Genomic DNA, 14182 nt, shown 5'->3' on the forward strand with positions numbered 1-14182 from the left:
TTGGCCCAAGCCTATCAGCGACAGTTCTTAACGTCCAATGAACCCGCGAGGAGGTCTCCAGGGGGACGGGTTCCTCCGCCTTAAGACCGTGCCTCATTTTTATTGACTGGTTTACATGAGTGGCAGCGCAGTTAGCCAATCAGGGGTGGCGCGAAGGCTTTGGGACCGGGCGGGAGGTCGCTCGGGTCGGGTGTCGCCTGAGAACCGGATGAAGTGGCGACCGTGAGGCCGAGCCGGGAGCGGGTGTCGCGCCGAGGCCCGGGCGGGCGGGAGCAACGGCTGCGGACGCCGCGGGACCGCGTCGTTGAGGGACGGGGGCAGCCGGGGAGCGCTGGGCGCTCGGGCCGGGGCCGCCGGCGCCATGGGCAATCGCGGGATGGAAGAGCTGATCCCGCTGGTCAACAAGCTGCAGGACGCCTTCAGCTCCATCGGTCAGAGTTGCCACCTGGACTTGCCTCAGATCGCCGTGGTGGGCGGCCAGAGCGCGGGCAAGAGCTCGGTGCTCGAGAACTTCGTGGGCCGGTGAGTGAACGCGGTGGCGACGGCCGGCGGGCGGTGGCCCAGGGCGCGGAGGGCGGACGGGGAATGGCGCGCCCTGCGCCTCCAGCGTAACTGCGGCGCTTGCGTGCCCGTGACGGGGTCAGGGGCAGGGAGGCGGGCCCTGTGGGACACTGTGAGCTTAGGGCGCCTTGCAGGGGCTGGGGGGCCGGCCCCGGCCCAAGGGGAGTCTTACAGGCTGGGAGGCGTGGGCCGGGATGTGCGGTGGACCCCCGTTGACTCTCTGGTCCCCAGGTTTAGTGGGTGAATTCTGCCATCTGGTTGCTAGTGGGGCAGGGGGAGGTCTCCCATCTCTGTCCGAAACGTGCCACCTCGATCTCTGCTGGGCCGACCCCTGTCGTCTGGCTGGCTGTCCATTTATCTGGAGCAGTCACTGCCGTCCGGTTGGCTGATTCTATCCTGGATAGGCCTCCCTGCTACCACCATTTGGCTGTCCATCTGTCCAGTTCTGCAGGGCAGCTCCCTGCTGTCCAGCTAGCTGTCCGGGGTCACCTGTGCCGTCTGGCCGCCCATCCGTGCCCCTCACAGACTAACAGCCATCCGCTGGTAGGTTACCCCAGCTGACCTCTGTGTCTGACTGGTTGTTTGGACCCTAGGGAACCCTGTTGTCTGGCTCTCGGACTGACTCTTCAGCTTGGTGCCTGGAAAACACTAGCTCCTCTCTTCCAAGTTCATCTTTTTGTCTGTCCTCCTAGTCTGCCCAAGTGCCCGAACAGCCCCTGAGTGTCGGGTTCAAGCTCTGTGGCAGGGGGTGATGGGGGCATAGGAAGAGCAGGGTGGTGAAGTATGAGAGTTGAACTGCTCTCTTCACAGTTGGAAGTAGGACCCCAGGGGGAACTTTCTACAGGATTCTTTCCTGGACCATGTCAGGATTTCCAGGGTCCTGGAAGACAGGGACCAGCCCCCAAGCTAAAGCCTGCCAATTGCAGGCTCTCTTGGAGCCTGGGAAGGGACTTTTTTTTCCTTCTTTTCCTTTTTGTCACTAATCCTCATCACAGGATATTTTTTCCATTGGTTTTTAGAGAGAGTGGAAGGGAAGGAAGAGAGAGAAACACATTGATTGGTTGCCTCCTGAACCCTCCCCTGCTGGGCCGAGGATTGAACCCACAACGCAGGTACATGCCCTTGAGTGGGAATCAAACCTGTGGCCCTTTGGTGTGCTGGCCGATGCTCCCACCATGGAGTCATACTGGCCAGGACAAAAGGTACTTCATGTCTGATCAGGCCCTCATGGCAAGAGCTGGGATAAGGTCTTCCTTGGGTAGCCCTGAAGCATCAGTTTGCCTATCTGTCTAGTGGGCAAATTCTACTTTCTGGGCTGTTTCAGGGATTCAGGAAGCTAATGAATGAGAAACGGTCCTGAGGTCATTAAAGGTGGTTGATTCTCCCCTCTCTTTCTTCTTTAGCCTCTTGCTTTTCTGCCTCCCAGATGGGCGGCCACATTTCCATTCCAGGAAGGACTCCATTTGTGACTGTGGTTGCCAAATGATATCATAGTTGTTATTATTGCTGTTATTATTGTTATCAGTGTTAGGAAATAATGTTCATTCATTCAGCAGGTGCCAGGCTGACTTCTTTCTTGAATCAGCATCTTGATTCCTATGATGAGCAAGTAGAGTGGAGGTTCTCTTATCCCCACTTTAGAGATGAGCAGGGAGGCTCAGAAAGGACTTTCTATTTGCTCAAGGCCACCAAGCTGGCGGGAGCCCAGCTGGGTCCCTGACTGCCCCTGCCTTCCCAGAAGCTTGGGGTTTTGCTCCTAGCATTTCCTCCTTCTTCTTTTTTAAAATGTTTTTATTGGTGTGTTTGTTTTTTTTCTTTAGCAAGAGAGGAAGGGGGAGGGATAGAGAGATAGAAACATCAATGATGAGAGAGAATCATTGATTGGCTGCTTCCTGCAAGCCCCACACTGGGGATCGAGCCCGCCACCCAGGCATGTGCCCTGACTGGAATCGAACCATGACCTCCTGGTTCATAGGTCCATGCTCAACCACTGAGCCATGCCAGTTGGGTGAGGATATTTTTTCCATTGATTTTTTTTTTTTTTTTTTTTTAGAGAGAGAGTGAAAAGAAGGAAGGGGGAGAGAGAAATAAGACCCTGAGAGAGACACATTCATTGGTCGCTTCCCACACATGCCCTGACTAGGGCTGGTGATCGAACCTGCAGCCCAGGCAAGGGGCCCCTGGCTGGGAATCGAACCCTTGACCCTTCGATGAATGAGCCACTGCTTCAATCGCTGAGCAACACTGGCCAGGGCCAGAATTTCCTTTTTTGTCTCTGGCGCTTTGCTCTCTGTCCACGGTGGTGGAAAGGTGTTGGTTTTGGGTCAGCCAGGCTTGGGCTGTGGGCCCCTCTGCATGGCCATCTCCTTGATTGCTCAGGCTTCCGGTGGGTGTCTACAGAGCTTGGTCCATTTCATTTACCTTTGCCTTTGAACAGATTTTTGACCTCTTCAAGCCTCGGTTTCCCCTACTAGACATGGGGTGATTGTCCTTCAAGGCTGTTGCAAGGATACAGTGACTTAGTGTGTTGAAAGTGCTTACTTAGCACAGTGCCTGGCACACAGTAGGTGTATATGGCCATTATTTATTGATATAGCTCCTCTCGTATAGACAGCAAAAGTTCATCAGGATTAAAGTGCTCTCAAGTTTCACACTGACTTCATTTAAGCCTATGAGGGTGGAACTGCTGTGATCTCATTTTACAGAGTGGGAAACAGGCTCTTGTGTGAGGTTGTTCAGTGAGGAATCGGGGGCTCTGGGTGGGTGGAGGCCCGAGTCTCTCTTTCCTCTCTGCCTTTCTTCTGTCCCTCTGCCCCTTGCCTTTCTCTGCCGCCCACCCTGGCATATGGTGACTGCCAACTACTACTGAGCTGGCTCCTGTGGCAACCTCCTCCCGAAGCCTGCATGCGATATCCCATGTTAAGGGCATTAATTCAGGGCCTGAGAACCAAAGTTGTAAAAAGCCTTTCTTTGGGTAAGGGGTGCTCTCACAGAACTAATTTGTTTTTATTTCTGGAATGTGGAGAAGGCCCCTCAGCTACAAAGCCCTGTTCTAAAAGGATAGCAGGCGGGCCTTATTTTGAATTCTATTTCCTACTTTTTTGTGTGAATTTGGTCAAACTACTTTTTCCCTTGTACCAAGGACTTGTACAGTGAATATCCCTGTTGGTTTCAAGGAACAAACAAGAGAGTGTCAAGGGCATGTGCCTGGGGGTCAGCTGCTCTGTTTCATTGTCTCCTCCTTGTGGGTTTTCTAAGAATGTGGTCCAAGTGGGAATGACCTGTACCAGGGGTTGCTTCTGGGTGGCCTTGAGGCCCAAGACCTGCTTGCTGGACCTTTTGTTTCATTTGCCTGGTGTTTAGAATGTTTTGTTTTTAATTAGCTGTCAATATCTAAGATCTTTAGAGATTAAGGCTTCACCATGTTTGGCTATACCCATGTACCCATCGCTGCTGCTGTTATAATCACCATTTTCTGATCTCCCTGTTCCATCTCACTTGGGGCCAACTGCCTGGATCTCAGAATCAGCAGCCACTTGCTGCCGAGTCAAACTGGGACTGAGCACTAGAGCTGCAGCAGTCCCCACCACTCCCTAGTGTTGCCCAGGCCCGTTTCACATTTGCCTTCTGTCCCTGTAAACCTTTGCGTTTAAGACCCCTGGCTTGCCCTGGCTGATTTGGCTCAGTCGATAGAGCATCAGCCTGTGAACTGAAGGGTCCCGGGTTTGATTCTGGTCCAGGGCACATACCTCGGTTGCAAGCTCGATCCCGGGCCCTGGTCAGGGCTTGTGTGGGAGGCAGCCAATTGATGTGTTTATCTCACATCTCTCTCTCTCTCTCCCTCTCCCTTCCACTCTCTCTAAAAATCAATGGAAAAATATCCTCGGGTGAGGATAAAAACAACCAGTAGGTAGACCTGTGGCCCTAAGGAGAGGGAGGGGCTTGGGAGATTTTTCTTTGGGAAAAGAGCAGGAGGAGGCCACCGTTGATGCCTCCAACCCCTGAGACGTGGGCTTGATTCTGCGAGCCTTTCCTCATTGAGCCCCTGTTTACTCCACAGGCCTCCAGGTTGGGTGTGTTTCACTTCTTAGGGCAGATAAAGTCACCTGGTGCCCCTCAATGAGAGGGGAGTGACGATTAAATGAGATCGTTTAGACGCAGCGGTCGCCAGCCTTTCGGACTTCATGGACCACCAGTGGTCCACCACTGGTTGGCGACCCCTGCTCCAAAGGTTTCCTTAAATCAGCGGTTGCCAACCTTTCGGACCTCACGGAGGACCACTGGTTGGCGGCCGCTGGTTTAGAGTGCTTGGGAGCATCCAGCACAGAAAAAGTGCTTAAAATGCTTTGCATTTTTCATTCCTTCATTGAAACATGTTTGGTCCCTGTTCTAGGCCCTGGGCAAGATAACAAAACCATTGCCTTTGCGGGGTGGGGGGTGGGGGTGGGGTGTTGGCTTTCCAGCAGGGGGCAGATAAAGAAGAAACTTGGTAGGTGATAACTTATGGAAAAAAGAGCAGGCATGAGGAGAGTGAATGGGGGGAGGTTTATGGTTTTAAATAGGGAGGGGGTCAAGGAAGGTGACATTTGATCAAAGACTTAAGGAGCTGAAGGAGGAGCCTCCAGTGGAGACCTGCTGGAAGAGCATCCCAGGCTGTGGGAACGGCTAGTGCCAAGGCACTGAGGTAGGACTGTGCTCGTATAAGGGGCGGAGATGAAGTTGGGGAGGTTTCTCAGTCTTGGTGGGTGTAGGCCATGCAGAGCCCTGAGGGCTAAGGAGGGCTCTGAGTAGAGGAAAACTGCTGCTGGTGCCCTTACTGTCTTCTTGGTACTGGGCAAGCTGAGGCTTTCACCTTTGATTTGTTAACGTAAAAAACCATTGGAATGTGTAAAGAATTTTTGTGAGTTTATTTGAGCCAAACTGTCGACATATGCCAGGAAGCAGAACCTCAATGAATTGAGATAATGCTCCGGAGAATGGCGGGTTACATCTGTATTTATACACTGCAATCAAAGGAGGGACATAGGTGGGTCACATGAAATCCATTGGTGATAGACCAGAGAGGCGGGAGAAAGCAAGGTGGGGAAACCCCTGGGAGAAAGCAAGGTGGGGAAACCCCTGGGATTGGATAAAAAGTAAAATGATAGACACATACTTAGGTGGGTGCAGGATCAATTAACATGATAATGAAGGAATTTGTGGCATCTGTTCTGGCACCTAGCACGTTAGGTTGTGCCCCAAGGGGTCCAGAAAAAGGGAAGTTACAAGTTACCCAGACCTTTCAAAGGGTATGTTATCATAGATGCAAAAAGACAGATAGGCTCAGTGAAGGTAAAGGTTGTCCTTGTCAGTGAAGATACCGGCCTAGGATATAACTGCCCACCATAACTGCTTTTAGTTTAATTTCAGACCATCCTTTGTGGTTACTTTAGGTGTCTGAGTTTGCAAGACCTCCATTGAGGCCTTCCCTGAGCTTGTTAGGTTAGCATGTGGCCCCTTTTGTGCACAGATTTTTATCTTTACTTTGATTTTTTCAGTGGGCAGATCCCTCGAATGCATGTAAGGGCCTGGTGCCATTTTTCTTTTAACGAGAAACAGCTGCCCATGGGACTCTACCATCTCCAACTGCATTTCCATTTGGTCTTTGGTGCTGTGTTCCTTCAGGGACACATGGCTGCTGCCCGGCACACAGTGGCTGCCTGACAAATGCAGGGTGACTCTTGGCTCATGTTCCTGTCAGACATGGGCATGGGTCTGCCCCTTGGCTGCTTTGTCCCTTAGTGGATCTTAATTGGGTGAAGCCACTGGCAATGATGGCTGCTCCTCCATTTCCTTCCTTCCTTCCTTCCTTTATTAATTTAATTTAATTTTATTATTATTTTTTAAAAAGTCAATATTTTTATTGATTTCAGAGAAGAAGGGAGAGGGAGAGATAGAAACATCAGTGATGAAAGAGAATTATTAATTGGCTGCCTCCTGCATGCCCCCTACAGGGGATTGAGCCCACAACCTGGGCTTGTGCCCTTGATGGAAATTGAACCCTGGACCCTTCAGTCCACAGGCTGATGCTCTATCCACTGAGCCAAACTGGCTGGGGCTTCTTTATTATTTTAGAGAGGAAGAGGGAGAGAGAGAGAGAAACACCAATTTGAAAAACATTGGTCAGTTGCCTCCTGCGCGTGCCCTGAGCAGGAATGGAACCTGTCAACTTTTGGTCACCTTTTGGTGTACGGGACGGCGCTCCAACCAACTGAGCTCCACTGCCAGGGCTTCATTACCTTTTCTTTTGGGCAAAACTGAATTGCCTTTGCCTGTGTGGCCTCTGTACACGGGTCAGTCATCATGGAAGAGGTTACAGGTGCCTATGGGAATGTGGCCATCCCCTTCTCTGGGCCTCAGTTTTCTCTGGATCATGGGGATTACAATGGTCCTTTCCTCCTGGGAGTGCGTTAAGGATCAAATGAGCTAATCCTTGTGAAACATTAGACCTATGCGTTTTCCATAGCCCGGGGTTAGGAGTCTGATGATCAGTTGTTAATTTCTTTTTCCTTAAAGAAAAGGAATTCATAATTACTTTATTAATATAAGTAACACTGCATTTTAGCACAAACACTAATTGAGTGCCTGGCAGTGCAAGCCAGAACCAGCTGGGGAACCACATGCCTGCCTCTTCCCCAGGTTGTGAAATGCTAGCAGGATCCTGTTCCTGGTTTGTTTCTAAGTGGGAAAGGTGGCTGCGAACAAATATTTGTCTGTGAAAATAATTTCTGCTCAATTAATTTATGGTGGTGAGAAATTCGGAGCAAAAATGCCTAACAAGCCCCAAGTGGCTTGGCTTAGTGGATGGAGCATCTACCTTTGTCCTCAAGGGTCTTGGGTAGGATTCTGGTCAGGGGCACAGTCCCCAGTGGGGTGTGTGCAGGAGGCAGCCAATCAATGATTCTCTCTCATCACTGATATTTCTCTCTCTCCCATCTCCTTTCCTTTCTGAAATCAATAAAAATATATTAAAAAAAAAAAAAAAAAAAAGCCTAACAGCCCTGGCCGATTAACTCAATGGTTAGAGCACTGGCCGGAGGACCGAAGGATCTCGGGTTCGATTCCTGGTCAAGGGCATGTACCTGGGTTGCAGGTTCAATCCCTGGCCCCAGTCAGGGCTCCTTTGGGAGGCAACCAATCGATGTTTCTCTTTCTCTCTCTTTCTCCCTCCCTCTCCCTCTCTCCATCCCTCCCTCCCCTCTCCTTTCCTTCCTTCTACTCTCTCTAAAAATCAATGGAAAAAATATCCTCTGGTGAGGATTACCAAAACAAATAAATAAATGCCTCACAGTAGGGAATTCGCTAGACAATGTGCCCAAGCATCCTACTGAAATAGTGATCTAGAAGAGGATTTAATGGCCCAGAAAGCCATGTAAGACCTGCTAAGTCCCAAACCACATGGATGGTATGACTCCTATCTTGTTCAAAATAGTTTTATTTGTATAGTAAAAAGCCTGGGAAAATGTGTGTGTCCCCAAACCTCACATGTGGGTTGTCTCTCCACGTGATTCTTGGTTTTTGCTCATTTTGTGATTTATAACCAGAAAGATAAATTTCTCCGAAGCTCAGAATTATTTGTCTTAAGGGATAAAGGCCCTCCTTAGGTTCACAGGTTGAAAGTCCCTGCTAATTAGCCAGGTCAGTTCTGGGTGAGGGCAGAGGACTGGCGTATGGAAAGTTCTAGAGTTGGAGTTTTCTTTCTTTTTTTTCCTTTAGAGATTTCAAAGACAGAGCGGGAAGAAGGGGCTGGTCTTGTAATGGAATCCTGTGCCTCTCCTGGTGTTTGCATGTGGCTCAGAATCACATCTGCCAAGTTTTGGCCCTATTTGAATGAAAATGCCAAAATTATAGGCCCCTGTTCTGCAGAAAAAAATGGGAACATCAACTAACCCTTAATTTACTGGGGTTGCTAAGCGCATGCTGTAATTAAGCCCTTATTGTGTTAAAGCTTTGGAAAAATGCAAGCCAATAATGAGATATTTATAGGGTCTTAGCTACAATCTGAGTAAAAGAAAATAGTAGCCCTACCTGTGAAGCAGAATGGCACTGAAGAGGAAAGGCTCCTGCTTCTGGGTGCATTTGGGTTTCTGTTAGTCTTGGCAATGAGGCCTCTGCTGGGTGCTGAGGTGTTTCCTCCTTGGAGTCTCTTCTGGCTTGAACAGGATGCTGGGTGGCCCTTCTGGTTTCACCTGCTGTTGGGTGTTTGTGACATTAACAGTAAGAGCTGATGTTAGTGTAGAATCACCCTGTGCCATGTCTAAAATCTGACCACAAGGTCCCAGAGCCCTGGGAGACAGGTGCTGCTCTTAGCATCCCTGCTTTAGAGGTGGGGAAACTGAGACCAGACCAGACCCGAGGACTGGTGTGAAGTTACACAGGGAGGAGCACGGGAGCCAAGGCCTGAGCTGGGCCTTTCTCACCCAGAGACAGACACCCAGGCACAGTGGGGCTGGGAAGATGTGGCCATGGCTTTCGTGAGTGGGGTAAACAGTGGACCATGGCACTTGTGTCTGAGGATGGGGTTGAGGTCGCAGTTTGGGCGACTTCTGGCTTTTAGAATAATTTGATTAGCTGTGCATACCTTAAATAGCACCTACCTTGAGCCGGGTGCTGGGCATCCAGCGGGGACTGGGATGGACAGAGATCAGGTGAATGGTTACATGAGCAAGAACATTCTGAAGTTCAAGAAGTGCAGTGAAAATAGAGGGGCAGGTGAGAGAGTGGCTGGGCAGGGGGCTGCTTCAGAAGAGCAGGTCTGGGTGGGTGTCCTGCAATGGAGCCAGTCCCTCAGAAACCCCAGAAGAGCATCCCAGGCAGAGGGAACAGCAGGAACAGAGGGCCCTGCGCACCTGGCCTGCCGGGTGCCTGCTGCACATGTGGAAAAGGGACTGAGATGGAAGCAAGAATCAGCAGGCACGTGAGGGTCAGGAAACTGCTCATCGGAGGCTGATTTTTCATAAATTTTAATTACGCAAGTAGAACACTGGTAACAGTGTTGTTGTAAAAAGGGAAACCATGATACACGAGGAAGAACACATGGCCCACCCTGTCCCTCCCAGCTCTACGTGCCAGTTTAGGGTATACCCTGCCAGGCGCCGCTTATGTATTTATGTACATATGTATGTGCTGGTATCTGTAGGAATATACAGCACTTTTAGGGGTGGGCTGTTTGATAGTATGTCTTCTTTCCAGAACTGGGACCAACCCAAGTTTGGCAACTTGTTTTCCGTCCACTCAACACATCCTAGGGGTCTTTATGTGTTGTTTGTAACTGCTACTTAGAGCTTCATGATTGTCCCAGAGGGGTGAGGAATGGAGGCAGGGGGCCAGCAAAGTCCCTGTGGCGTCCAGATGAGTGGTGACGGCACCCTCTGTGTGCCATGATTCACGCTTGAGACCAGTGCTTGATCCCCATTTACTGGCCAGGAAACTGAGTCACAGAGGTGTGCCCAACGATGCTGGGGTTTCAGGTGGCCAGATTTGAACCCAGAGCCCTGGCCAGCCTGGTAGGCCTACGCCACAGTTCTGCTGGCCTACGTGTGGAATAGCACCCTCACCCCTGGCTGCTGGGCACCAACCCCAGCAGGTCCAGGGGTTCCCCAAGGTGTGGATGGAGTCGGCAAAGAAGGAATGACACGGAGACAGCGTTCAGTTGATCAGCAGCCTAGCCAGGATCTCTAGCCAGGAACTCCGGCCAAGTTCTGGTTAGGATCTGATGTTTATTGTCTTGTTACATCTGTATTTATACCAGTTGATTTTAATCCTGTCAATTTCTATTGCAAAGGTTAGGGCATTTCTTATCTCCATTCTAGGGAGTAAAGATTATGTAGCTTAAGTATGATTGTTTGTAGTTAAAGTGATTAACTACCCGCCTGGCACTTAGTTAAGGGGTTGTATCCCCTCCCTAACCTCAGGGAAAAATCCCCACCTGGGGAAACAACCTTTCTCGGAGAGGTGACCTTGGTTAAAACACTTGGCGCTAAGGAGAGCAAACGTATTAAGAACAATATGCTATATATGCCAGGTCCCTTGAAACATATGCTGTGCAGATGTTTCTTTCCTGCAGCGACTATGTCAAGCAGCAAGGATGGACCGGCTTCTGGCACCTGGCTTCATCAAATCTTCCAACTTCCTTTCCCCTTGGTCTGGCTTCATGGGGGCTGGTTTCCACGCTTCCAGCACTCTGTCTTTGTGCCTCGGCATGGCCTCAGAAGTTTCTGGAACAAGGCAGGGTGTCAAGGAGTAATACAAACCCTGTGGAATCCTTGTGGTGCCCACTGAAGAGCCCAGTGCTATGCTTCACTTGCTTGATTTGCCTCCTTCATTGGTGAAAGAGTGTGGCTCTGGTCTTCCACTCCGAATGGACTTTCCGTGTCTGTGAGGCACTTGCTGTGTGCCAGGCACCGAGTACTGTCTGTACGTCATCTTGGGTCGGCCCCATTTCCCTGATGAGGCAGTGGAGGGGCAGAAATGGGCAGGCAGGTGGGGGCCTCTGAGCCCTCATTCTTACCCACTAGTCCACTCAACCAGTATGTCCCTGGTGGAGAAAGGCACCTCCATACCAAGTGACAGAAGATATGTTTGCATAGGGATGTCATGGTGAGTGAGGCTCAAGAGGTCCTTACCCTCTCAGGTGGCACATTCCAGTGTGAAGTGAGAGGAGGCATGTGGAAGATGGAGGCTCTGCTATGGATCCTTGGGGTGGGAATGGTTGTGAGGGAGTGCTTCTTGAAGGAGGCAGTAGGTCTTTCTGCTGAGGCGAGGAGGACGGCAGGAACTGGCTCGAAGCAGATGACTGCTTAACTCGTTGTACCTTCCTGCCCGTCTTGCCTGGCTGTGGGCCCCAGCTCATGGCTCATGCCCTGTTACCCATAGGGCACTTTCTTTTCTTTTTCACAGCTGTGTAGTACTTCACAATACAAAGGCGCCTTTATTTACGAGCTCTTGGTAATGGATATCGAAGCTATTTCCAGTCATTCAGTCCCAGGATTTGCACCGGACAGGGTATGCCTGTGTAGAATGTGGAGGAGGACATTGGGAGGTCGATGGGCAGCACTGGGTATGTGGCCATCACTACTTGGGTGTGATGTCTAGGGCACCACCAAGTAACTGCTTCACCAGAGTTCAATGAGCAGATTTGGAACTGTCAGCATGTCCTCCCCACACTTCACCCCTTCTCACCTCTTCTACTCTGGACCAGTGCACTCACCTCTACCCTGGTCCCCCAGCTCCTACCCTCACTCCCCACAACATCCACGGGGCTCCTGTGAACACCTGAGTCAGGACACATTCCTCCTCTGCTCACCAGTATCCATGGCTCCCACCTCCTTTGGGGTAGATGGCCAAGTAGTCCTCCTCCCATGACCCCTGTCACGTCTCCTTTCCCCCTTGCTCATCCTTCCAGGCACATGCCCTCCTGGCTGCCTCTGGGACCTCCTAGGCTCACTTCCACTCTGGGCCTTTCTCTCTCTTTCTTATTTTCTTCTTTTTTAAAAAAATATATTTTTACTGATTTCAGAGAGGAAGGGAGAGGGAGATAGAAACATCAATGATGAGAGAGAATCTCCGAGCCCGCAACCCCGGGCATGTGCCCTGGACGAGAACCCCACCTGGGACCCTTCCATCCGCAGGCCGATGCTCTACCCATTGAGCCAAACCAGCTAGGGCAACCCTGGGCCTTTCTCCTCCTCTGTCTGCATTTTCTCTTTTTCAGAGCTCTATGCTACCTGACCTGCCGGTCTCTTTTCAGGTCTCTGCTCAAACGTTACCTCCCTGAGTGGCTGTCCCTGACCTGCTCAGCTCACACAGGACCTCGGCACGCTCAGACTGCCTGTCCCGATGGGTTTTCTTCAGAGTTCTTATTAGCACCTGAAATTACTTGTTTCTTCTCAGTCTTCTCCCTGCCCTCAAGAATAGCGGGGCTTCAAGAGCAGGGATTTTTGTCTGTGTCCTTTGCTGTCCTGGCAGAGTAGGAACATGCATATTGAATGAATGTACTGCCCTGGCTGGTGGCTCAGTTGGTTGGAGTGTTGTCCCGTATATCAGAAGGTGGTGGGTTCAATTCCCACTCAGGGCACATACCTAGGTTTTGGGTTCGATCCCAGTTGGGGGCATACAGGAGGCAACTGATCAATGTTTCTCTCCCCCTCCCCTCCCCCTCTCCCTCCCCTTCTCCCTCTCTCTCCCTCCCTATCCCCTTCTCTCTCTCTCTCTCAAATTAATAAAAAAACATATCCTTAGGTAAGGCTGAAAAAATTTAAAAGAAAAAGAAATTAATGACCTAGAAACCAGCATTGAATTAATTTCACTGCATAAATGTGCATTGAGGAGGCGGCCAGAGGACCACTCTGGGACTTGTCCTTGGGGGCTCACAGCCCACTTGGGGACATGGGGTGCTCCAGGGAGTCAGAAGAGCATTGTCTTTGTGGTGGGCTATGATTTGCCCCTTGACAAAAAGAGTAATAATAGGTTAAGACCCCAAGGTTGGGCAGGCCTGGATGTCTCGTTGGGCTGTCTCCCCAGCTGTAAGATGATGCCCCTCTTCACACCCTGCACAGCTACCAGTCAGATGCCCCCTCCACTCTTGTTTCTATCTGGGTGCCAGGTGGTCCCGGCAGGAGAGGACACCACTCTTCCCAGGCACTCCAGCATCTCACAACAGGGACGGGAAGTTTGAAGTCAGCCCCTACTTCCCCGTCTTGATGCCCATGTGGACCAAGAACCAAGGCAAAGAAGCCTCTGGGGGTTGTCACCCCTCAGCCTGGTAGCCTGTTCGTGTCCACCATGGGGAGATGCCATAAAATACCAGATCCCAGTTCTAGACCCCTCCCCAAACCAACTTAAGCCCCTGGGGAAGTGCTTACAGCTCTTTTTGAATTTGTCCAGGAGGTCTTCCGGTTTTTACCAGAAGGCCCTAAAAGACACACACAAAACAAAACAAAGAACCCTGGGGGATATTCCAGGCATATGCTACAACCGCTGCTCTCTTTATCACGGGAGACCCATGGGGCTGTGGACAAGCAGCCAGCAGAGCTGTCCAGGTCCCCGGTGACACTCTTATGCCCAGACGTAGGAGGAGGCGCCCTGGAGACTCTGCCACATGACATTTTCCCAGAGATAAGAGTGTGTTGGGGCTGGCAGGCTGGCAGGCAAGTGGAGCAGGCAGGAACAGTCCCAGCTGGGTTACACCCGCCTGCTGGGTGATACGCCCTGGCACAGCCAGGCCAGCCCCCTGTTGTGGGTCAGGGACACAGCCCTGTCTGTCCCAGGCCATGGGGCCTTTGTCTTCGGTGCTGATGGGCAGGGTCCTTCTTGAGGGTCACAGCGTCTTCGCCCAGGAGGCCCCCAGCTGGCCCTGCAGCTGGGGAGCTAGGGCTTGGAGGTTGATGCCTTGAGAAGTTTTTACCTGGCAATGGAATGCCCGGGATCTAGAAATCCAGACGGGAGCCTGTAACCGGAGGCCAGGAGCCACCCACTCAGCTGGAGGGAGCCTTCCTGTGGTTTGGGTTGGCGTGGCTTATCTTGCCACACGGAGTTCCCCTCGTCTGGGCGGAAGCCCTTTTGACGGAAGCTCGGCTTCTTC

At 51.2% G+C, this 14182-nt stretch overlaps 1 protein-coding gene and 1 non-coding gene across 13 annotated transcripts in view; both read left to right on the forward strand.

The window, feature by feature from the left end:
* The first annotated feature begins 179 nt into the window (after positions 1-179).
* Positions 180-14182, forward strand: part of DNM2 (dynamin 2) — an 89368-nt gene continuing 75365 nt past the window's right edge. For 7 of the 12 annotated variants that reach the window (XM_070416048.1, XM_070416040.1, XM_070416044.1 and 4 more), the window contains exon 1: positions 181-522. In XM_070416048.1, coding sequence (XP_070272149.1) covers positions 362-522 — 161 coding nt within the window. In that variant the 5' untranslated portion in view covers positions 181-361. Of the gene's footprint in view, positions 523-14182 lie in introns of all 12 variants that reach the window. The other 5 variants (XM_070416043.1, XM_070416036.1, XM_070416038.1 and 2 more) reach the window with 1 other exon arrangement.
* On the forward strand, positions 13454-13516 carry LOC139011872 (U7 small nuclear RNA). Its single transcript, XR_011471688.1, has one exon. It is a non-coding gene; the product is annotated as a U7 small nuclear RNA (small nuclear RNA).

The sequence above is a fragment of the Myotis yumanensis genome, unplaced genomic scaffold (assembly GCF_028538775.1).
Source record: "Myotis yumanensis isolate MYYU_CA2020_CCGP unplaced genomic scaffold, mMyoYum1.0.hap1 SCAF_5, whole genome shotgun sequence".
Lineage (NCBI taxonomy): Eukaryota > Metazoa > Chordata > Mammalia > Chiroptera > Vespertilionidae > Myotis > Myotis yumanensis.